Raw genomic sequence first — 24,068 nt, 5'->3', positions numbered from 1 at the left:
ATTTTATATTTTGCCTGAAACTCAAATAAAGATGAGTTTCTGTAGTTACCATCAAGATGCTCAGGATAATAAGATCATTTGTGTTCCCCCAAGCATGAAGATTTCATATCTGCCTTCCTTTATCAGTGAAGATAATTTTTTCCTTGGCTATTTTTGGATGTGTTCAAAACAAAGCAATTTCATATTAGCTAATATAATTTCTCCCTGTCTCATGTCAATAAATGAAGAAGAGTTAAGTCTGTCTAGGCAAATAGTTTTCATGTATCCAACATGCATCTGCAAAGATTTTGCAGTATTGCCCTCCAATACACAAGGAATCTCCCCAAAGACTTTGGACAAAGTTCCGCTCACCTTCAGCCTCTGTTAGAGTTGAGACTGAGTGTCACCTCTGAGTGAGAGACTCGGTGGCTCCACTTTGCCCCACCAAGACTGACACTGGGGCGTGTGTAATAAACTGGATGGGAATTGGAGGAAATGAAATGAGATTGCAGCTCTACCCCTTGAGGGAATGACCTAAATCTCTGAGCTCCACTGGCCACCTGTAACATGGGTACAATATACTATGAGCCTCACAAGATTGCCATGAAGTTGAAATGAGGCACATACACAAATACCTGGAATAAAGCCTGGCATGTGGTAGACAGTCGTATCAACCAAACTGACACTACAGGAAAGAAATTCATTGGCTCACATAAGAAATCCAGGAGGTAGGGATGGCATCAGGCTTGACTTGATTCAGATTCTAAGTGACCATAGGTTTCATCTCTCTGTCCTGTTTCTTCTAGGATGGCTTTGCTCTGGCCCCACACCGTGGCTTCCAAGAGCTTTGGGATCTTCTCACACCATCAACCAATAGAAAAGAGAGAAATTTCTACCGTATATTGAGCATTACATTTACGAGGTGTCAAGTACTCTATTGAGGACTTTATACAAAGCACACAGGGTACAAATACAATGGGTGGTTCTCCCAAAGCAGGAAGAGGGTACAGATGCCATCAGAAGAGGGATGGGTGTAAGGTTTAAAATGAAAGAAAATCTAACAATATGTGTCCAATACAGCATTTAATAATTGCTCAAAGCAAATAGGGCAAAGCAGCTATTGGACTGTAATTAGCAATATCACTCATAATGGTGCTGAGATACAAAATGGTGTTTCTCAACCAGGGATGTGTTTGTCCCAGGGGACATTTGGCTACGTCTGGAGCCATTTTTGATTGTCACAATTGGACAAGGATGCCATTGGCAGCTAGTGGGTAGAGGGGCCAGAGATGCTTCTAAACGTACACTACACAGAACAATTCCCCACCACAAATAGGTATCTGGTCCAATTATCCACTTGCAAAACTCTGTTCCAGCAGGCATACCAGCCATTGAAAATAATCACTGATATTTATGGAGCCATTATTACATGAAGCTCGCTATACTAAGCACTTTGCATGCACTGTCTCATTTAAGCCATTCGCTGCTCATATAAAGGAGAGAATATTATCATTCTCATCTTAAAAGGAAACTTGGAGACCTGGATGACTGGTCCAGAGGCATTAGACTAGTAAATGGTGGATTCAGGAGTCATAGTCCGGTCTTCTTCCTTCCAAACCCTGTAGACATCTAGGAAGGCTAAATGTCCTATGTCACTAGGTGAGCCTAGTTCTTCATTAACTTCTATGGAGCTAGGGAAGAGAAGGTGTTTTTACATCACCAGAGCGCCCTAAAACCATTTGGATGTGTGCTAATGTACGAATTTTCTTAGTTACTGGAACTTCCTATCTGTTCCTTTAGTTTGGAGTGCAGCAGGCACAGAGAGCCAGGGTTGTTTGTCTCCCCCGGACAGCAGTATCATGATCATGGGTCATCGGAGTCTTCTATATGTTGTTTCTCCCCCTCTCTACCCAACAGAAGCAATCGGATCATTATCTCTGTTTTTTTCCTTGAAGAAATCCAGAGTTGAAATATAAGCTTTTTAATAAGGTGCAGTTGCATGATTGATTGCCACTCCTTGCCCCTGGAGACAAAGAACGGTTAGTTTCTTTGGTAGACCGAGAGACATAGTGCTTATTTTGTGTGACGTTTTTCTGGTCTTTTGTTTGTTTCTTCCACTTGGAAGCCCTGAAACTTCAGTGAAACACATCAGGCTGGCAGGGGCTCTGATTTTTTTACGGGAAGATCCAACTGACATGAGGTTCTAACTGCGTCAACATCTCCCTTGGAACCATTCTTGAAATGTTATTGTTTAAAGAAAGGTGGCAGGTGTCCAGTAAGTACCCCTGTTAATTTTATAGCTGGCTGCTGTGCTAGCATGCTCCAGTGTCAGGCTCTGCCTTACCTCCTGACGGATTTAAATTAATACCCTGGGTTTAGCACCTGCAGGAGTGGAAGAAGCTCAGGTGACATTTGGCAGAAGGTACTGAATAATTACCACACATGAGTGCTTCTCTTTACCAGCCAGAGAGAGTCTCTATTGTGCTTTTAACATCATTTTAAGAGAAACTTTTAGGTATGCCAAGTATATGTGAAAATAGACATTGCATGTACAAATTATTTTTCTTAAGGGGAGTGCACAAATTTGTGAAAAGTTTTTTGGGTTTTTTTGTGTGTTTTTTGTTTTTTGTTTTGTTTGTTTTTGGATTAAAGCCCTCCGAACAGCCTTGGAAAATAAATTATTCATGTCTAGTATATACCACTCTGAAAACAAGTAATTGGTGAAATAATTTTTCATTGGAGAAGCAAATTGTTTCCCCCTGTAATTGATGAGTTCACAGGACCACTCTTCTAATATAAATCATTGAATAGTCTCTATTTCTCTTCTTGATTCTAAGCTATTTAGTAATCTCTCATTCCTGAATATTTTAGGGAATATACACCCATTCTTAGTAAATGATAGAAAGCAAATTGACAAAATGTACTCCATTCTTCCTGCCATGTTGAGTAGAGAAATTGGCATAAACACATGCTGGATCTCAAACACGGGCTTGCTTAGAAGTGTGATTCTTTTCTTTTGCAAGAAAATACAAACTGCCGTTGTGCTGTTTTTGTGGACGTTTATTCCCCTTTAACATTTATCTCAAAAGTAATTTTAATTATAAAGGTAACACACGCCTATTATAAATATTCCTTTAATGGAGGCAGGTGTGAAATAGAAGAGAGAGTCTCCTTTCTTCTCTATGGAGTAAGTTTTTTAGTAATCATCTTCAGGAGATCTGTGCTAGGTGTGGGGGTGTGAACACAGACAAGGCAAGACCACATCATACATAAGAAGCTTAGCCCCAGGTCCCTTCTACCCCCTTGTGATTTTAGCATGTGAAATCCCTAAAGGAAAGGATGACTTTCTCATGACCTTTGGGTAAAACCTCTCATCAGTACATCCTATCTAGTGGCCATCATTTTTAAGAAAAATTTTTATGTGTATTTTTAATTTATTTATTTTTCTAGCTTTCTTGAGGTCACATTGACTTATCATATTGTTTAAGTTTAAAGTGTACAATGCGTAAATTGCAAAATGATTTCTGCGGTAAGTTTAGTTAACACCTTTACCACCTCACATAATTACCATTTGTGTGTGTGGTTGAGAACATTTAAGATCTACTCTCTTAGCAACTTTCAAGTATACAATACAATGTTTTCCACTGTAGTCACAATGCTATTCATTAGATCCCCAGAACTTACTCACCTTCTAACTAAAGTTTGTGCCCTGTGCTCATCTCCTCATTTTCCCCACCCTCCAGCCCTTGGTAACCACATTCTACTGTCTGCTTCTTGAGTTTGGCTTTTTTATATTCCACATACAAGTGAGATCATATGGTATTTGTCTTTCTCTGTCTGACTTATTTCACTTACCATAATGCCCTTGAGGTCTGTCCATGGTGTTACAAATAGCAGGATTTTCTTCTTTTTTATGGCTAATATTACATTGTATATATACAATGTATATATATTTTCTTTATGCATTTCCATTGGTGGACACTTGGCTGTTTCCATGTCTTGGCTATTGTAAATAATGCTGCAGTGAACATGGGGTGCACATATCTCTTGAGATGGTGATTTCATTTTCTTTGTACCCAGAAGTAGAATAGCCGGATCATATGGCAGTTCTATTTTTAGTTATTTGAAGAGCCTCCATACTGCTTTCCACGGGGCTGTACCAATTTATATTCCCGCCAACAGTGTGCAAGTTTCCTTTTCTCCACATGCTCTCCAATACTTGTTATCCCTTCTCTTTTTTCGTATTAGCCATTCTAGCAGGTGTGAGGTGATATCCTATGTGGTTTTGATTTCCCTGATGATTAGTGATGCTGGACAGATTTTCATGAGCCTGTTGGCCATTTGTATGTGCAGCCATCTTCCTGCAGGTGATGATCCACTAATGTGTGACCACTTTATATGTGATCTTCTAGAAGGGTCTAACAAAAAGGAGTCCTTTTCTTCTTACATCAAATGTTCGCTGAGTCCACCCTAAGAGCCTGGTGTGGTTCCAAGCACTGTGGATGTAGCCGTGAATGAAACATACAAGTGTTCTGCCATTTTGAAAATCACTCCATAGAGGAAAGGGGATACAGACAATAATAGACATTTTAAAAAGTAAAAGAGATGTTAGATTGTGTAAGTCCACAGCAAAAATTAAAGTCATTCGATAGAAAGTGCCAGAGGGGGGGTTGCAATTTTAAATAGGGTGAGCGGAACTGGCTTTGCTAAGTCAGTGAAGCCTGATGAAAGCTCTAGGAGGAATTGGGGGTGGGGTGGGGAGTAGGGCATTCCAGCCAGAAGAAGGAGGTTGTGAAAAGGTGCTGAGGAGGGTATATGTGGAGTGTGCAAAGAATAGCAAGGGGCTGGCATGACTGGAGCAGAGTAAGGGAGGGGGGAGCAATGTAGATAAAGGTAGAGATGCAACAGGGTCAGATTGTGTGCGACTTGAAGGCCACTGTAAAGAATTTGGCTTTAGTCTTAGTTGGGGCACCACTGGGGGTGGTGGGTAGAGGTGGGTCCCTGCAAGGTTCGAAGGAACAGTCCCCAAGACCTTCTGCCCTCTGATACCAGTTGCAAGTTGAGGGGTTCCCACAACTACCAAAGGTCTCATAATTTGCTAGAATGACTCAGAGCTTACTGACGTCTATGAAACTCATGGTCAAAGTTTCTAACAACGAAGGATACAGAGTAACTAACATCAGCCAAGGGAAGAAGTGGTAAATACCAGGACTAGAGCTTCTGTGTCCTCTCCCTGTGGAGTCAGACAGCGTACTGTCCTCACACAGTATCTGACGGTACCCGTAGAGTGTTGCCAACCGGGGAAGCCCCCAGCCACAGTTGAGAGTTCTTATTGGGGCTTCATGACAGGCATGTTTGATTGATTCATTCGTTGTGCACATGGCTGATCCCAGCCTCCAGGTCAGCTGACAGCACGTGACCCAAAGCCTCACCCTAAATCCCGTTGTTACTGTTTGCCTAACCCAAGAACCCCAGGCAAACAAAAATTACCTCCCAGGTAACTGCCAACACCAAGGCTAGACAAGATGTTTTGGACAAGATTAAATTCTTTACTACATAGGAAGTGGTAAGCAAAGAAGTGATGTGGTCTGACATTTATTTATTTATTTATTTATTTATTTATTTATTTATTTAACTAGCCTCTCAGGCTGCAACCGGGTTAGGAAGGTACTGTAGTGCTCACAGTGAGGACAAGAGTGGCGGCAAGGACATTGGTAACAGTGAACGTGGGCTTAAGGGTTTGGACACTGACATGTTTTGAAGCTAAAGCCGAAAGGATATACTGACTGGCTGGACGTGAGTTGGAGGGGAGAGAGAGACAGACACAGAGGAGTCAGGATTCTCCAGGAGCCGCTCAGACTGCGGAGGGAGGTCTGGGGGCCGCGGGGGTGGGGGGCCAGCGTGGGGATGATCGGACTTCACTTTCGGGCCTGTTAACCTCAAGGTGTGTTCGGCAGTTTCCCTCTGGTGCTAACCCGACTTTTCATTCTCTTGGGGAGAAAGCCACACGTGGTGTTTGAGTTTAGCCATCGTGAAAGGCACTTCCGTTTCAACCCGCTGCTGACAGAGTTCTGCAGCGGGGAGAACGAGGGGCAAAGTGCCCCCCTAGATCTAGGTCAGGGCGTGGCATGGGGAAGCAAAAGGGGAAAACGGGGATGTTTCTTTGACTTTACCTGTTACATGATTAAGAACAGATATCATTAAACTACCACCATCCCTCACACTAGCCAGGTTTATGACTTTGGATAGTTAGTCTGGTTTGGTTTGGTTTTCCTAAACTCTCTAGTCCATACACATGGGATTAGAATTTAAATCTTTTTTTTTTTTAAAGATTTTATTTATTTATGTGACAGAGAGACAGCCAGCGAGAGAGGGAACACAAGCAGGCGGAGTGGGAGAGGAAGAAGCAGGCTCCCAGCGGAGGAGCCCGATGTGGGGCTCGATCCCACAACGCCGGGATCACGCCCCGAGCCGAAGGCAGACGCTTAACCGCTGTGCCACCCAGGCGCCCCTAGAATTTAAATCTAAAAAGTGATCAGGTCCTCATTTAAGAGAACCGTTGGGAAGTCTGGTGACATCGATGGTGGTGACACGGGAGAAAGGACAGCACGTGACAATCAGTGCTGCCTCTGAATTGGGACCCTGTCTTCCCCTCGCTCACTGGGCCGGTGAGCTGTATGGAAGTTGTCGCGAACACTCCGGAGCAGACGCGGTGCAGTACTTCACTGGGGCTGGAGAAACAAAACCCCCGGTCATTTGCATCGTAGTTTTTATTTAGTGAAAGCTGCTGCTTTTCTTAATGGGAGAATCCTATTCCTGAAGCCGAATTTCCATTCTCAGGGAAGAGGTTTGTATTCCTCGGTTTTCATAGCCTGTGAACCTCAAACATAGACTTTCTTCCCCAGCCACACACCTTCCACCCCCAGACATCTTTGGCTCGCTTCCCCACTGTTGCCGAATGTGGGTCACCCACGTTTCCTTCCAGGCAAAAATGTGGTTGTGTCTCCCTTTTGAAGTTTTCCCTGAGGACCACATCCTCATTGGCTTTGACATTTTAAAGGGTTAAAATAACAGCAAATCCTAATTCAGTGCTTCCCTCAATGCAAGATCCTTTGCTAACGATAAAACACAATTTCCCACCATCCGAAGAGGTTTCGGTGATCTTATTACTCGCATTTGGGATATAAGGCCATGGAACTTGGAGAGGTCGGGATACTTGACCATGACTCCAGCCTGTGAGGGAACTGGAGGAGACTTTCTGTCTTCCCTGCCTCTCTCCCACAGCACCCGGAGGAGGGCTCCGGGAAGCGCACCCATGTTTCTCCACACGTGGGGTGATTGTAGTGATAGCGGCATAACATTAAATGAATGTGACCCTCACAGTGATAAAGTCTTTTTCTTCCCAATTACCTTTTTGATCTTTTTGATTAAATTATATATATATATATATAAATTTCAGCAGGGTGCTGAACACATCTTCTAACACTTTCTCATTTACTTGTTACTAACAAGCGAGCACACGTCCTGTTCGGATCTCTGACAAGAGGCCCTGACAGAGTTCAATAACATATTTTGTCTCCATTGCGTTCATTTTCATGTCTGCCTTCAATTTATGGCGGAGCGTGTTGGCTTAGGACTATTGATTTGGTGGCTCCTTGACAATATATTTGTTTAAGGGAGAAGAAGCCTGAGTTGATTTTAAAAGTATGAAACAGGCGGCACAAAGATTTGACGAATGGAAGTTGGACGAGAGTGACTGACATTCCCAAGAGCTGCCCCCTGCTCGGCGGCCCGGGAGGCACAGTGATGCCTTGTGGAGGGTGGAGGGTTTTACACCGATTTCTCTTTCTCACCCCACTGGTCTCGGGAAAGGACAGGACAGTCATCCCATTAGCAGGCAGCCTCGATTGCCTGGTCTCCAACCAACACACACACACACACACACACACACACACACACGGACACACACACTGCACCAACAGAATCAACTGCTACCTCATCTTGAGCTGAGATCCGCCAGCAGTGGCACCAGTGACTGGAACGGGCAAGACCACGCAGACCACAGGCGTGGGGTGTGCTCTCTGCTTCAACCTGGATACCGTCAGTGGCGAAGCAACAGCTCCCCTGAACCCGGAAGCTGCCGTGGGTGTACAGCCTCTCTACCGCTGACCCCTAAGTTCAGTGCTCCCTCAACCCCTTGTTTTTGGGCTATTTCGGTGGTTCTCAGCTGGGGAACATTTTGCCACCTCGGGGACATTTATCAGTGTCTGGAGAGATTTTTTGGTTGTCACAACTTGAGACTACTGGCAGCCAGTGGGTAGATGCCAGAGATGCTGCTCAACGTCCTACAACACACAGGACAGTTGCCGCAGCCAAGGATGATCTGGCCCTACCACATGGCCGATGTCAGCTGTGCCAGTGTCGAGAGCCCCTGTTCTAAATTACAAGCTCCTAATAGACCTTTCCCCAGATTTTTCTTCGAGGTGGAGCCACCAGATCCCGTGTGGTTGGGGCTCTTGTTTACTTCGTCTTGTGTTTCTGTGCGTCTGTTTTTCTTACCGTCGTGTCTCTGGCACACGGTAGCCACGGGTGGGGGAGGGGTCACGTTCCATTTGTTCACCTCACTTTCGCGGACAAAAGAATGTCACCATTCTGCAATGTGTGGCTCCTAATTTTGTGTCTCTTCTGCGAGGTGCTTCTGGTCGGTTTCTCTCAAGTTTTTGGCTTTCTCCTATTCTTGGTACTGTGTAACATCGACACCCACCCCTTCCCCCAGCTCTGCTTTATCAGTTGTCCCTCTGACCAGCGTGGCTCATTGTACCATGACGTTAGTCTTGAACCTGTTCACTCACATAGATCTTGTTAAGCCGAGTCGATTGTAAACTCCTCGAGGAAAAAGCCCATGTCTTTACCCTTCCATCCCTTGCTGTGGCTCTTAGGATTTGCCTTATGTTTGTCTGACAAGTACCATATTCTTTCAAATATAATGTAATCATACATGTGAAATGTAACATTGATTTAATAGCCGCTTTGCAGGGATGGAGGGAAAGAAAGATTGCCGTAAATACACATGTCGAGTATAAGATCCATCCTGCTTGTCAGTGTCCAAAAATTCTAAACACACACATGCCCACACACGAAATATATCTTGACTGTGAGGAAATGTGAAACTCTTGGATTCTGAGCTCTTAAGTTTGCTTATTAATACTTTCCTCCAGGAGATCCTTTATTTTGGTTTTCATGATTGCAATCCCATCAGTATTTTCCTCATATGGGACGTTGCTGTGAAATGTCATTGGCAAAGAGAGGGAACAGTTTCCAAAATCGGGCATCCGAGCCCGTGGAACTGTTGCCCTCGGGTGGTGATCCCCGCAGAATGAAGCCCCTCATCTCGGGGCACTCACGCTCGTCCCCGGAGCTCCAGGAACATAGGCCGTCCCTCCTGCCACCCTCTCTCTGGTGTGCTGGGTCTCTCGACTTTGTCCCGCCTCAGGGTGTTCTCTGTGCATTTCCTTGCCGGACTGTTCTGCCTTCTCTGCCAGAGCCCTGCCCTCCCCAGGGTGGCTCCATGAAACCTCAACTTAAATAAAACTTCCTCAAGGAAGCCGGGGTCAAGTTCTTCATTATACCACTGCCCAGCACTGCCCGCTCTTCCTCAAGCCATTCTACAGTTCTTTATTGAGTGCCAGATAGAGGGCAAGCCGTGTTGTGGGCACTGGTCGAGGAACTAAGAATTACTCAGGAACAAATCCCGTCTACACGGAGCTTACCTTCCAGTGAAATAATGGACGTGAAGATTTCCTTTGCCTACTCACATATCCTATCTAACACTTTCAGGACATTTAGGTGATGGTTACGATCATTCTGTTTGTTTGTTTGTTTATTCATTTATTTTATTTATTTATTTTTAAAGACTTTATTTATTTGACAGAGAGAGAGAGTGAGCTCACAAGCAGGGGGAGCAGCAGGCAGAGGGAGAGGGAGAAAGAGGCCCCCCGCTGAGCAGAGAGCCCCATGCAGGGCTGGATCTCTGGACTCTGGGATCATGACCTGAGCCAAAGGCAGACACTTAAAAGACTGAGCCACCCAGGCACCCCAGGCATTCTGTTTATTTTTCAAATGGCAACGTAGGTGTAGAGAGCCTACGTAACGCATAACAAAATGCTGGCAAGGGGACTGCCTGGGCCAGACAGTCAGGAATCCAGCTTTGCTCCGTATTTCAGTCTGCCTTGTTACATACTGGTTACGTGCAGGCAGGAGTGAATTTCCCAATGCTTTCTGAGCTCCTGCTTGTCTTCTAGATTTTTGATTAATTGCATAATCCGTGGCTTGGAGTGTCGGTATTATCATGTAGACAAAGTAATTCCGGGGAAGTTCAAAACTGTTAAGTGTGTCTGTATGGCCACCATGTGCTTATGTCTGAATCCTTACGTTCACAAAGGACATAGGAGAAGCCCAACTTCAACTCATTATGTTACCTTCTCTGGACTCTGGGTTTCCATCTACTGGTTTCTGTTAGTATAAGGCCATAAGGAAAGAGTGCTGGGGGCATTTAGGACCACTTTGGCTGCTGGAAAAGTGTCCTACATAATAGTCAGTGGGTACAGTGAAAAAAAAAAAGGAATCTAGATTGATTTTGGAAATGAAAGAACCCTTAAAGCCATGTCTCTGAGGAAAGAACAGAATCTGGGAGTCATAGAATCCTCCTTCCACTTCTGCGCGGGATGACATAGTTTCTGATGAATTTCTGATTCGTGGACAGTAGTGAGAACACAGTTGCACAGGTGCCTCTTTGGAAGTGGAAAGCCGGAGTACTGGAATTATACGAAGAATCAAGAAACAGCTTTTTATTAACCTTTGCTTCTTGATTAAAAAACAAAAAAATTCAGCATCGTGTTAGCCTAGAATGCATGGTTTCCTGCCCATATTAACAACGATTAATTGGAAATTTTGATTCTGGTTAACTTCGTTTAGCAAATGTGAACAGGAATCCCGATCTCGTGTGAAGTAAATGGGGCTGGTTTCATGGAGTATTCTAGGCCCTCCGTGCACGGAAGTGATTAGAGTTGGATCTTCAACAGCTTTTTGTTTTTGTTTTCACAGGATGTGTGAAACTGGGGAAGGGCTGTTTATCTTTCAAACGCGAGATGGGGAGGCCATCTACCAGAAGGTCCACTCTGCTGCCTTGGCGATCGCTGAGCAGCACGAGCGCTTGCTCCAGAGCGTGAAAAATTCAATGGTACGTTTGGAATTTCTTCCTTCTGACCCAGCGCATACCCTTGTAGAATGCGTCTTAGAATCTTTATGCTGAAAAGTGCGGCCGGTGTTGTCTGAGCAGCCGGCTCACTCCTGTGCTCAACAGTGTGTCACTTGGATCAAATGCCGTCTTCGCAAAGCCTCAAGAGCCAGCTGGTAGCACAGTAACCGGACATCCCTGTTTATTTACTTTGTGCCTCAGTTATCACTTGTGTGTGTCTTCATCAGTTTGGGCTCCTCCAGCAGATAGCATGGGACTGGGTGGCTTATCAACAATAGAAATGTATTTCTTTCTCACTGGGAGGCGTGGTAGTCCAAGATCAAGGTGCTGGCCTACTCAGTGTCTGGTGGAACCGACTTCCTGGTTCGGAGATGGCTATCTTTTCTGTGTCTCACTGATGGAAGGGGCAAGGGAGCTCTCTAGGGTCTCTTTCATGAGGGCACTAATCCCAGTTGTGAGGGTTCTGCCCTCATGACCTGACCTCCTCCCAGAGGCCCCACCCTCTAACCCTATCACCTTAGAGTTAAGATTTCAGTATATGAACTTGGGAGGGGCCATCATCATTAGTCCACCGTTGTGAGTGGGTTTACCAGCATCAATTTGGATGCTTCCGGACATCTGTAGACACACTAGGTATAAATTTATAGCTGTACCAAACATTATCATTTCAAATGGTAACAGGGCCAGAGAGAAGAGGGCTGAGGGGAATGGGGGTGAAATATCATAAGCCCAAGACCAGAAGAGTGTTGACAAGACTGTGGGCTTCACATAGGACATCTCTTGATTTTTCTCCAGAGAAGCCGAGGATTTGAACTGTATATAAAATCTCGTAGTTTGTAACTGTTGGAAATGAATTCTAGTTAAAGCCAGCAACAAAACAGTAACACTTTGTGGGCCCAGGGAAACCCGTCCAGAGACTCCATCCTGCCCGGAGCCATGCATCTCCCATCTCTGGTTGATCAACCTTCATGGACATTGATTTATAAAGACAGCACAAACACAAATACACATGAGCATATAGCTGTCTAGGAATACCTCCTCTGTTCATTGCATTGTGCTGGGGACTGTGACTTGCACAGAGAGTTAGGATTGAAATCTTAACGTACAGCAGTTAAATAATGCAAATCATCCATTGTCGCTGCAAATACATGCACAGAGCTTCACATCTGGAAGGAAGTCTGCAAAACCAAAAGGAACTGTGTTGGTGTGGTAAGATTAGGGTAGTTTGAAGATTTATGATTAAAACATGTGGGGTGGTTGGATTTTAAAGAGGGGGAAAACATACCAGAAATATGATCTGTCCCAGATCTGCCTCAGATTATTCCCAAATGACTTGTTCATGCAGTGGTCTGGGATTTTAGAGCAGAGATCAGCAAAACTTTCTGTAAAGGGCCAGCCAGTACATACGTCAGGCTTTGTGGAGTAAGATGGCCTCTGTTGCAACTACTTTACTCCACCATTGTCGTGCAGAAGGAACCATAGGTAAAAACATAATCCAGTGGGTAGGACTCTGCTGCAAAACAACTTTATTCATGGACACTGAAATTCAGATTTCATGTAATTTTCACACATCATGAAATATTCTCTTGATTTTCTCCCCACTGATTTCAAAATATTTTTTTGAACTAATGCAGTCTTGGTATTCATTTCCTCATATGCTTACCAATTCTGGATATTGCAATAGAGATCAGTAAATGGACAGACGGATGGATGGATGGATGGATGGATGGATGGATGGATGGATGGATAGATAGGTAGGTAGGCAGACAGATGGCCGTAACGTAGAATTCAAGTCACTTGGAACTTGACAGGGCAACATGTCATTGCGTTAAAATTGTTTAGCTGTCCCATTAGATACCTTTAAGCATCTGAAGACGTTTTTCCAAGATGACCTTACTGGCAAAGCCATCAATTAGTATGAATTGTTTTGTGCTTGAAAGGAGGTTCTGTGTGCACATGTTTTCCATTTACGACCTCCTCATTACTGCCACTAAAAATTAATCAGGAATATGAGTAATTCGTTTAGATCATCCCTTTGCAAATTTAACTGCAAAATAATGTTGTTTGCTCTTAATTTGCTGTATGCCTAACGAGTTCCGTAAAACGAATATGATTTTTAAAGCAACAACATCCTGTTTTAGATGGAAATGAGGAAGCTTCAGAATGGGATCTGAATTTCAAGGAAGGGAAGTGGGGATTATGAAATGCTTGAAGTTAATGTACACGAATCAATCCCTGATTTGGGGAGAAATAGATGCCCCGTGACAATGAAGCAAATGAAGACAACCCTACTGACCCCCCCCCCCCCCGCCCAGGGTTACAGTTCTGCATATTCTGGTGACCGGGAACAGACCACACAGATCTGTTGGTTATATTCTCAACTAGGAATTGCGTGTTCACCACTACTGGCTGGCTTCTCTGAGATGGTCAAGGTCATAAATGGAGAAAGATGGTGATGCTCACCTCTGGGCTTAGCCTCATTATTAGGAAGCCCCGACCCACTGTTGGCTGCCTCTGTCGTAAAACTCGCAAGACCGCCTCTCCAGACAGACGCTTCCCCGCGGGACCTGCACCAGTTTGAAGTTACAGCCTTCAGTGCATTGGTTGGGATAGACTTGTGACCTGAACCCAGCAGCCATAAAGACGAGGCGTGTGGGTCCCATCACAACAACTGTAAGAGTGATAGTTGGCTCCAAAGATGTGTCCTAATCCCTGGAACCTGTGAATGTGTCCTTATGTGGCAAAAGGGATTTTGTAGATCAAGTTAAGTCTCTGGCGATGGGGAGATTATCCTGGCTCATCCAAGTATGCCAGTGTTATCACAAGGGTCCTTACGAGAGAGAAACAGGAGGAGGAAGAGTCAGAAGGTGATGTGACAGTGGAAACAGAGGGACAGAGAGAGAGAGAGAGAGAGAGAGAGAGAGAGAGATTTGAAGTTTGTATGCTCATGGCTTTGAAGGTGGAAGAGAGATGTGACCCAAAGGATGTGGGTGCCCCTAAATGCTGGAGAAGGTAAAGAAACATTCTCCCCTGGAACTTCCAGAAGGACCCAGCCCGGCCAACACCTTGATGTTAGGTTGGTGAACTGACTGTGGACATCTGGCCCCCAGAGCTGTAAGAGGATGCATATAGGTTGTTTTAAGCCCCCAAGTCATGGTAATTTGTTACTACAGCCAGAGGAAGCTAGTACGATAACGCTATCCATAATACTAAATATGTATCTTGTCTCTACTCTATAACAAGCAGTACTTTCAGGACTTTCTAACCCTACAACCACTGCTGTATGGAAGGCCCAAGGCCACCAGCTTGGAAGTCATGGGACTCAACTTTGGAGCAGGTGTCCTGGGATAGCCCCCACTTTTCTCCCTATCGCTCATGACCTGTTTTCTTTGTCCTCCATGAGATTAGTTTACTGCTGTTCTAAAAGTACCAAATTAGGGACCAACATTTAAAAATTGAGAGGTTTCACATAAAACTCAGATTTCAATGCTATCTTGAAAAGTGAAAAGGTCTGACAGCCCTGATCTCACACCCCCGGAAGGCAACAGAAATCAGATATGCCCAGTATAGTCTGACCTCTTTGGGCAGATTGGGGGTCATAGCAGATTGGGGGGCTTCACTTCCCCGCAGTCCCCACCTCCCTGTCTTGTTACTCTCCACAAGTGGTCCTTCTCTGCGCGTCGGCTACCCATGCTGTGGACAGTCGATATCTGGCCTGTTTGTTTTCTGTTGTTTCATAACAAAGCACCACCAGCTATGCACCGTAACACGACACACATTTATCATCTCATAGTTGGCTGTGGGTCCGGAGGGTTGGTATGGCCTCAGTTTCTCACAAGGCTGAGATAATTCGGGCACATCTCAAGGTTAGACTGGGGAAGGATCCACTCATGAGCGAGCGTGGTTATTGGTAGGATTTAGTTGCTTGTAAACGTAGGGATTGCGGGCCTCAATTTGTTGCTGGCTGTGGCCTGGGAAGCCATCCTTAGCTCCCAGAGGCCACCGTCAACTCCTTACTGCATGGGCTCCCCCAACACACCACTGACTTCATCAAAGGCAACAAGAGGGAGAGTCTCCTTGCAGGCCGCAGTCCCACAATCCTGTGTATCCTAACCACACAAGTGACATCCTGTCGCCCTGTCTGCTGATTAAAAGCAAGTCACAAGTCCTTCCCGTAGTCAGGGAAAAGGCCCACACGGAGTGTGAACTCCTGGAGGAAAAGACCGTGGAGACCGCCATCATGGTGTCTGTCGCCACACCACACAAACTTACAGAATAGTATTTATTTAGTGCTTTGATTTTACCTTTGTAAATATTGTAAATATTTCCTCCTCGAAGGTGGTACTATTACCAAGCCTCCTGTGCTGTGCCACGCACTTCGCGTGCTGTTTCTCTCATCACTACCTTAATTGGAAAGTAGGCTCATTCATTCATTCCTATTCATTTGTTCATTCAAGAATGTTTATTGAGGACCTGACCTGCTCTGCGCTCCAGGATATAGTGGTGGATGGACAGTAAGGCTCATGCTCTTGTCGGGCTCACAATTCAAAAGAGTATTATTCATGACCTTTGACCTGGAAGGAATCACAATCTCTGTCAGGGAGATGGGAAGACTCACTCTCAGAGTGGTTCAGACACCTGCCTGCAGCCACAAAGCTCCTCACTACCGGAGCCAGGAATGCAAGATCCTTTTGTCTGATTCCTAAACCTCTACCCCTGGCCACAGTGCCTTGCTCCCTTGGAGAATCTGAAGGCTCTCATATCCCTCATATGTCCCCACTAAGAACTGGCTTAGTGTTTGCAAATTACCTGGAATATCAGAGTGCCTTTCAGAAATATCTGTCAACTTAGAGTAGGCCTAAGAAGATCACGGCTACAAGAAATCCATTTCTTTGGGTCGTTTTGGCACCAAATAGCAATATTATATCTTAAAATTCCTCTCTCACATTCTTGCTTTTTAAACGCAACGTGTTGTTGTTCTGTCCTCTATGGGAGTGCTGGGGGGTGGTGGCTGGAGTCTCAGGAGGGAAGGACCAACTGTTGAAGGAGACCGAGCACCAAGCACTTGTTTGCTCAGCAGCTGCCAGCTGGCCTGCTGGAGAAGCTGCAGGGACTCTGCCGGGACAGCTCGGGACTCCCCCGAGCAGCTTTTGCTATTTTTGCCACCTTGGAGATCAGTGTCTGTGACAAAGTCTAATTTTGGAGCAAGGAGTGCCGGCGTGTGGGATGTTCCTCATTCCATGCCTGGGCCTGTCGTTTTTAGAATTTCCTTCAAGGCAAATCGAGTGACAAGGTGGAGAAAGACTACTTTAGCAGGCTCTCCCCGGGGCTGCAGGTGGGGCTCCATCCAGGCCCCAGGTGAGAGTGCCATCGAGGCCCCAGGGCATGACTTCTCCCCTGTGCTCTAGAGCCCTGGATGGCACCCAGGCTTAAGAGTTAATCTGAACCATTCTTTGTCACCTCTTTTTTTGTTTGTTTGTTTGCCTAATTGATAGGTTTACTTCCAAACTTGGTTTTGCAAATAAAATGTAGTGAATTGGTAGAATTCCAGTGGCATTCTTCCATAATTCTGGAGACCACAGTAATTCTTACTCAACCTAATTTAAAAAGCCATAAACTATGCAGGTTTTTTTTTTTAATAGAGCGAGAATCAGAGAAATCATAGAATCAATTTCATTACTGTTTAGCACTGAAATAAGCTCTTCCCTGCTGGGGTTTTTAAAAAAAAAATTTTTTTTTAATGTATATAAACACTCTTCTCCCAGCTCAACCTGCCCCTCTGTCCTCAACCCCCTCCCCTCAAAAAAATCGGGTTTTATCTCTTATCATCCTTGTGGGCTCTGGTTAATTGGGTTAACTTATGGATTGATTTATTCATTATTTAATTTATTTGTTTCTTTGTTTATTGTGTACCACTGAAAGCAATTATCAGCTTTTCCCCCCACCCAAATAAACCCTTTTTATATTCTGGCATAATAGTTATGATTTAAAAACCTTTTATGGAACACCTATCTACTCCTTGCAAAAAAAAAACGTTGTAGTAAGTCTTACGGAGAACATAAACATTAAAAAAACTTGTTTGAATCTTTACAGGAGCTTAAAATTTAGATAAGGAGTTGCGATTTATACCCCTCAATGCATGCAGTGGTATAATCCTGTGAGTTCAGTTTGCTATGATGTCATTGGAGGGCAATTTGTCCTTATTTATCAAAATTAAATTCATGTATCTCTTTATCAGTAATAGTACTGCCGGGAATTTACTCTAAAGATAAGACAGAAACAGACGAAACTCAGGTTTCTTCCTTAAACTTGCTGTAACTTTTGTTCCGGTATATTAGGGGGAAAATGTCATTTTCGGAATACATCCTTTCCAGTCTCTTGTAATAACCTAATAACTTGCGGTGTGCAGTGGCGGATTTTAGTAGTCCTTTTACTTGGTTATTAAGTGTGCTCTATCTTATGCAATTCCTCCTCGTAGCTGGGCTCCTGTGACCCACCGGTGCTCCTTGTCAGCTGGTGGCTGTGTCTCCGCAGGGAAAGGAAACAAACTCAATGATGCTAACAGGTTGTAGCTTTGCTTGTTAACTCTGACACTAATATTAATGTTTAAGATGGCGGCTCTGTAAATAGCCAGCCCGTGGGAAGCCTGATGGTGGTAAGACAGCAGCAGTTCACGACAGGAACCGAAGATGTTCATATGGGAGCGCAGGAAGCATCTGGTTGACCAGATGGACAGTGGTGAGTAATAGAATTTTCCAAAAGTCAGTCATGACAGGGAAGATAGAGATAGGGATGGTGGGGGGGATGAAGAGATGAGTAGGATCAGTTCAGTGCCATTTTTTAATCAATTTTGAGAAGTTAGGCAATGAGTGATGTATCCGTCTCCACCACGGGTTGGTAAACATGTTCTGTGAAGGGTCAGATGGTAAGTAGTTTATGTTGTGGGCCACATACGGTACTACTCCTTCCTCCTCTTCCTCCACCTCTTCTTCCTCCTGGACTTCCTCTTCTTTTTTACTCTAAGAATGTAAAAACCATTTTTTGGTTCTAGGCTCTGCAAACACAGGATTTGGCCTTCGGGCTGCAGGTCACTGATAGCCCTGTGCACCTTGGTTTTAGGTGTTAGACGCAAAGGTGCTTATATTATTAATCAGTCCCTCTCCTGTACGCCACGCGCATTTGCTTTTTCTCCTGAGAGTTTACTGAAGGCAAAGCAATAATCCTGAATGCCTGTCAGCAAAACCAGAGGCCATTTATGCCTTTAACCAGAATCCGTGATTTTAAGAGATCGTTTAATAGGGGTTTCAGCTTTTGGTTGCCCCAGCGGACATGCTCTGCCTTGTATGGCTTTATTTTTTTCATGCTGTTAAGGTGTTGGGTGTGACCAGGATCTGACAACCTAGAGAATGCATTCAAAGGTGGTGCCAGGATGGACTGTTGTCACCAACTATGCAAGTTTCAATATTTTAGGGAGATCTAGTCAATTATTTTTGCGGAACTGGAAATCGATTACATACTAGGTTCCTACCCAGATATTTGTCAACCCTTCCAAGCATGAAATACAATTCCTCCTCTACCATGTGATTAGCCAGGGGGAGGGGTAAAATTATCTATTGGTTCAGCTTCAGGCAGTAGGGAAACTTTGGTGGAGTCCCCAAATGACCAGAACAGGGAGAAGAAGTTAAGATGGCCAAAGATGATAGCACAGAAGGGAGCTCGCTCATGCAGACTTTTTGCTTGGTCTACAGGGTATTGGCACAGGTGATATTTTTTTAATTAAATTAGTTCCCAGTGTTTACAATGGGAGGTGTCACATAAAATAGTTGTATCTTTTGGAGAAATGAGAATATCTGGTAATACCGTGTCTGCTTGAGTTAAAATTGAGTAGCAGCTACCCTTTTGAGAGGATGAATGCCCTTCAGGATTACATAGTTCTTATTGTTTCTTGTCGTCTCACTAACCAGAAGACTTTATTGATTTCTGTTACTTGCATGACTCATGTAGGCATGCTGAATTTGCAACCCCTGCTTTAGGGGAACAACACATGCCTCTTGCCCTTTATATTTTTGCCAAGATAGCTGTGTCCTTGATACCTCTTTTTATGGAAGATTATGGCCATTTGACTAGAGGCAAAGACTAGCTCTTACTGGGAAGAATGTCAGGATATGCATCAGGGAATCTATGAGGGAAAATGCAAAACGTGTAAGCATGAGAGTGCTGCTTGGTGACTAAAACCAGCTGTGCAGCCTGGTACAGAAGAGCAAACCAGACTTTGGTATTTTTCACTCAAAAGACAAAAATTGCATGGTGAGCTTTTAAAGGCTCTGTTACATATAATCAGTAGGGTTACCCTAGGAATTTTTTCCAAGCTGGGACACTTTTGAGAGTCAGGGTCAACCTTCTTAAGAGCAGGATTGGCCATGCAATTTGTAGACCTGATTCAAAATGAATACATAAGGTCCCTTGTTCAAAGGTTAAGATTTTTCAAGATGGTGATGGCAGAACATCCAATCAGGCATGGGGGTCAGTGTGACTACATGGATCATCTGCCCTTGACCTTGGCCCTGTTGAAGTGTAATGCCTGATAACAGATGTAAGCAGGATGCAGCCAGGAAAACTGAAATGTATAGTCACCCTAAACCAGTGATTCTCAGTGGCTAGCAATTTTGCCTCCTGGGAGACATTTGGCAGTATCTGGAATCAGTTTGGTTGTTAACACAGGGTCTGGGGTCGGAGGGCAGGGATGCTGCTAAACATCCCTTAATACACAGAGCAGCCCCCCACAACAAAGAGTAACCTGATCCCAGATGTCAACAGTGGGAGGCTGAGAACCCTGTTCTAAAGATAGGCAGGTTCTGCGTGAAGGCTGGGCCAGAAATTGATGGGTCAGTGTGTCTGGGATTGAATGTCACTTCCGAGCTATGCAGCTTGGCCTCCTTTTGCCTTGTTTACTTTATATGTCAAACGGGGGTGATAGTAATAGTGTTTATGCCTCACAATGTGGTCTGCTTCACACAGGTTAGAACATGTAAGGCACTTAGGAGGGACATAGGAAGAGTCAACAAATGTGAGCTTTTTTTTTAATTTCTAATTTTCTTATTATGATACGTTAGTCACCATACAGTACATCATTAGTTTTTGATGTAGCATTCCATGATTCATTGTTTGAGTATAAAACCCAGTGCTCCATGCAATCTGTGCCCTCCTTAATACCCTTCACCAGGCTAGCCCATCCCCCCCACCCCCACCCCCTCTAAAACCCTCAGTTTGTTTCCCGGAGTCCATAGTCTCTCATGGTTCATCTCCCTCTCTGTTCCCCCCCCTTCATTTTCTCTTTCTTCTCCTAATGATCTCCCTGCTATTCCTTATGTTCCACAAATAAGTGAAACCATATGATAGTCATCTTTCTCTGCTTGACTTATTTCACTTAGCGTAATCTCCTCCAGTTCCATCCATGTCGATGCAAATGTTGGGTAATCATCCTTTCTGATGGCTGAGTAATATTCCATTGTATATATGGACCACATCTTCTTAATCTATTCATCTGTTGAAGGGCATCTCAGCTTCTTCCACAGTTCAGCTATTGCGGACAATGCTGCTATGAACATTGGGGTGCATATGGCCCTTCTCTTCACTACATCTGTATCTTTGGGGTAAATACCCAGTAGTGCAATTGCTGGGTCATAGGGTAGCTCTATTTTTAACTTTTTGAGGAACCTCCACACTGTTTTCCAAAGTGGCTGTACCAACTTGCATTCCCACCAACAGTGTAAGAGGGTTCCCCTTTCTCCACATCCTCTCCAACATTTGTTGTTTCTTGCCTTGTCAATTTTTGCCATTCTAACTGGTGGAAAGTGGTATTTCAATGTGGTTTTGATTTGAATTTCCCTGATGGCTCATGATGTTGAACATTTTTTCATGTGTCTGTTAGCCATTCGTATGTCTTCGTTGGAAAAGTGTCTGTTCATATCTTCAACCCTTTTTTTTATTTCATTATTTGTTTTTTGGGTGTTGAGTTTGAGAAGTTCTTTATAGATTTTGGATACCAGCCCTTTATCTGAAGTGTCATTTGCAAATATCTTCTCCCATTCCGTGGTTTCCCTTTGCTGTGCAGAATATTTCATCTTGATGAAGTACCAAAAGTTCATTTTTGCTTTTGTTTCCCTTGCCTTTGGAGATGTGTCATGAAAGAGGTTGCTGTGGCCAGTGTCGAAGAGGTTGCTGCCAATGTTCTCCTCTAGATTTTGATGGATTCGTGTCTCACATCAGGGTCCTTCATCCATTTAGAGTTTATCTTTGGGTATGGTGTGAGAGAATGTGAGCTTTACTCACACAAACTGGCATGGGATGAGCCAGGAGAAAGAGACTCACATTGAAGCAATGGGGATTTCAACAGGCAACTCCAGGAAATTGGGTGATGGAGCTGAGTGCTGTTGTTTATTGTCTCCTTAAGATATTCAGGGGTATTTGTGCAGCATCAGATTGTGAGGTCAGGCCCCTGCCTTAGGTGTGGGGCACTAGCAGGGGCTGGCACTCAGCAGGACCCCATAAATATGCCCAGAGTGCTACAAAACAAAGTATACCATATCTACGTGGCCCTCCTTGGCCACCAGCCCCCCACTCCTCCCAGTAGACTTGTGCCTGGGGTAAGCATAAGACAGAAAACACAAACCACCTCTTTGCTCCCTGGTCTCAGTTCCCGCATGTGCCCTGCATCTTGTCACAAAAGCAACTGCTTCTGTTGAGGTGAGCTGCTGAGTTCAGTCTGAGCCTTTGGGATTTTTGCATTAGCTTTAAAGGCTGACCAAGTAACTGGCCATTCTTCTAGAAGCTGGAAGCCTCCGGAGGGCAGAGGCTAGGCTCCATGTGTCTGTAATGTGCTCAGGGCCTGGCACAGGACTTACTAAATATTTGTTGAATGAACAAAAATGGGGGCCAAATAGGTCATTTTATGAGCAGAGAGAAAAAGAAAAGTGAAGCCCAAATACCAAATCCAGTTCCCTCTTAATGCCAAGCCAAGGCCCAGGTTTCAAGCAAGTCTGCTTTAAGAGGTTGTGGAAAATAGTCCCCGAGGATATCAATTTGGATGTACGGGTGGGGAGAGGATTTCCTTAGTAAGGAGGCATTAAAAGTTACCAGAAGCAAAGGGAGCAGTGATTTTGTTTTATGCATGTGGCTGAGAATTCAGATGGCTCTGAATAAATTGCTGCAGATCTCTTTCGTTCCCCATGAAAATAACCATTTGAGTGCATCTGGTGTTCAACCAAATGCTTCACTTGGAAATTTGGCCCCAAATGGTTGATTTCACCAACAGTCTGCTTTATCAAAGCTGTGGTGACAATGGAGGCATTGTTTTAGCGAGTTCTGTTCACCAAGTAGTGTCTCTACTGCATTTTTCCTTAAGAGGAAAGCGGTCGTGCTCTCCTACTCACTTTTTCTTTTCTCTGTTTTTCTGTCTCTCCTTCTCTTTATAACATTCAATAACTAAGCCTCTGCGTGCTCTCTTTCCTTGACACTGCAGTAATATTCTGTGATACCTCGGTAACATTTCAATGATGGGCATACCCATCACTTTTCCTGCAAATGTCAGAACAACGGAGAAGGGTGAGAGGAAGTAAAGACGGCTCTTTGGGTGGTTTATGCCAAACATCTGACAGAGCTGGAACCAGGATCAGACTGCCATGAGAATGGGTTGCGTTAAGAAGCCAAGGAAGACCACATGTTTGGCAGATTGCTAATTTCCACTTGAGAGAAGGCCCCTGGGACAGTGGGGGTCTGAAGGCCTGGTAGAATTACTGGTAGATTCTGTTACTCAAGATGGCAGGGACATAACCCTCTCTTAGCCTAGACTTTTGGCCAGTTGCCATTTCTCTAAGCTTTGGAAATAAAATTCAGCTGCCTTTTATCATTCAGAAAAGGATTTGAGCCCATCCTTTAAGGCCTTTGTAACATCCTTAGTGCTTTCTAGAACACACTGGATTGTGATATGAACTTTATCTCTGGAGTAATAAAGAGGCCAGGTCGTACATGCTGGCTCAGTGTCTTTGGCAGGTGACTTCACCACCCTTAGTATTTGCTCCTGGCTCTATAAAGGGTTTTTATTTTTTTTATTTATTTTTTTATTTTTTATTAATACCTACCTGGCCAGGTGGGATAAAGCAAGTGATTTCTTGACGTAGTGTCTGGCACCTGCTCAGAACAAATCAAACTGAGCGGTTACTATCACTGACTCACAGTAAGAAAGGATACAATGGCAAGGGGGGGTGGGACATGATAGAGGTTTCTTATTCACTTAGTGATTCAGTCATTGATCCACATCTTACTGTATGCCTCCTGTGGGCCAGGACTCCTGCCAGGCACCCAAGCGTGTGACACACGCACATACAAGGAATCTCCTCCCCTCCCCCCACCTGCATGAAGGAGAGCGCTGCTTACATGAGAGTCCATTCCCTTTTTGTAGAGGAGGGAGTGCCATTGTGGAGGCAGATGGCGGGCTACATGACCAAAGCTGGCCTTTAGCTCTCCAGCCATTTACTATAAAATCCTGGGGAGCAGAGGAACTGTGTTTCATTCATTTTTAAGTTTCCAGCCCCTGACATTAGTGCATGACTTAAAGGTGATGCCCAGAGCATATGAATGGATGCAATAAGTGAAAGACCTGAAGAACATTCAGTACAGAATTCATTGAAAGGGGTAAGGGGAGAGGCAGGGCTGTTAGGGAGTGTGTAAGCAGCAAACCAAGTTGAGGGGCTTAGTCTAATAGAGAGATAATTAAAGTTGGAACGAGTAGCTCCATCTGGCTCTGTGCAAGGGTCTGAATGCTGTATTTCAT

At 44.4% G+C, this 24,068-nt stretch overlaps 1 protein-coding gene across 1 annotated transcript in view; it reads left to right on the top strand.

The window, feature by feature from the left end:
* Positions 1-24,068, top strand: part of DOK5 (docking protein 5) — a 153,021-nt gene that overhangs the window by 107,295 nt on the left and 21,658 nt on the right. The window contains exon 6 of the mRNA XM_045808441.2: positions 11,083-11,218. Within this exon, the coding sequence (XP_045664397.2) occupies positions 11,083-11,218 (136 nt within the window). The remainder of the gene's footprint in view (positions 1-11,082; positions 11,219-24,068) is intronic.

This window comes from Ursus americanus, chromosome 22 (assembly GCF_024610735.1).
Source record: "Ursus americanus isolate L20-20 chromosome 22, mUrsAme1.1.p, whole genome shotgun sequence".
Lineage (NCBI taxonomy): Eukaryota > Metazoa > Chordata > Mammalia > Carnivora > Ursidae > Ursus > Ursus americanus.
The sequence above is the reverse complement of the archived record's forward strand: the minus strand, read 5'-3'. Positions and strand labels throughout refer to the sequence as shown.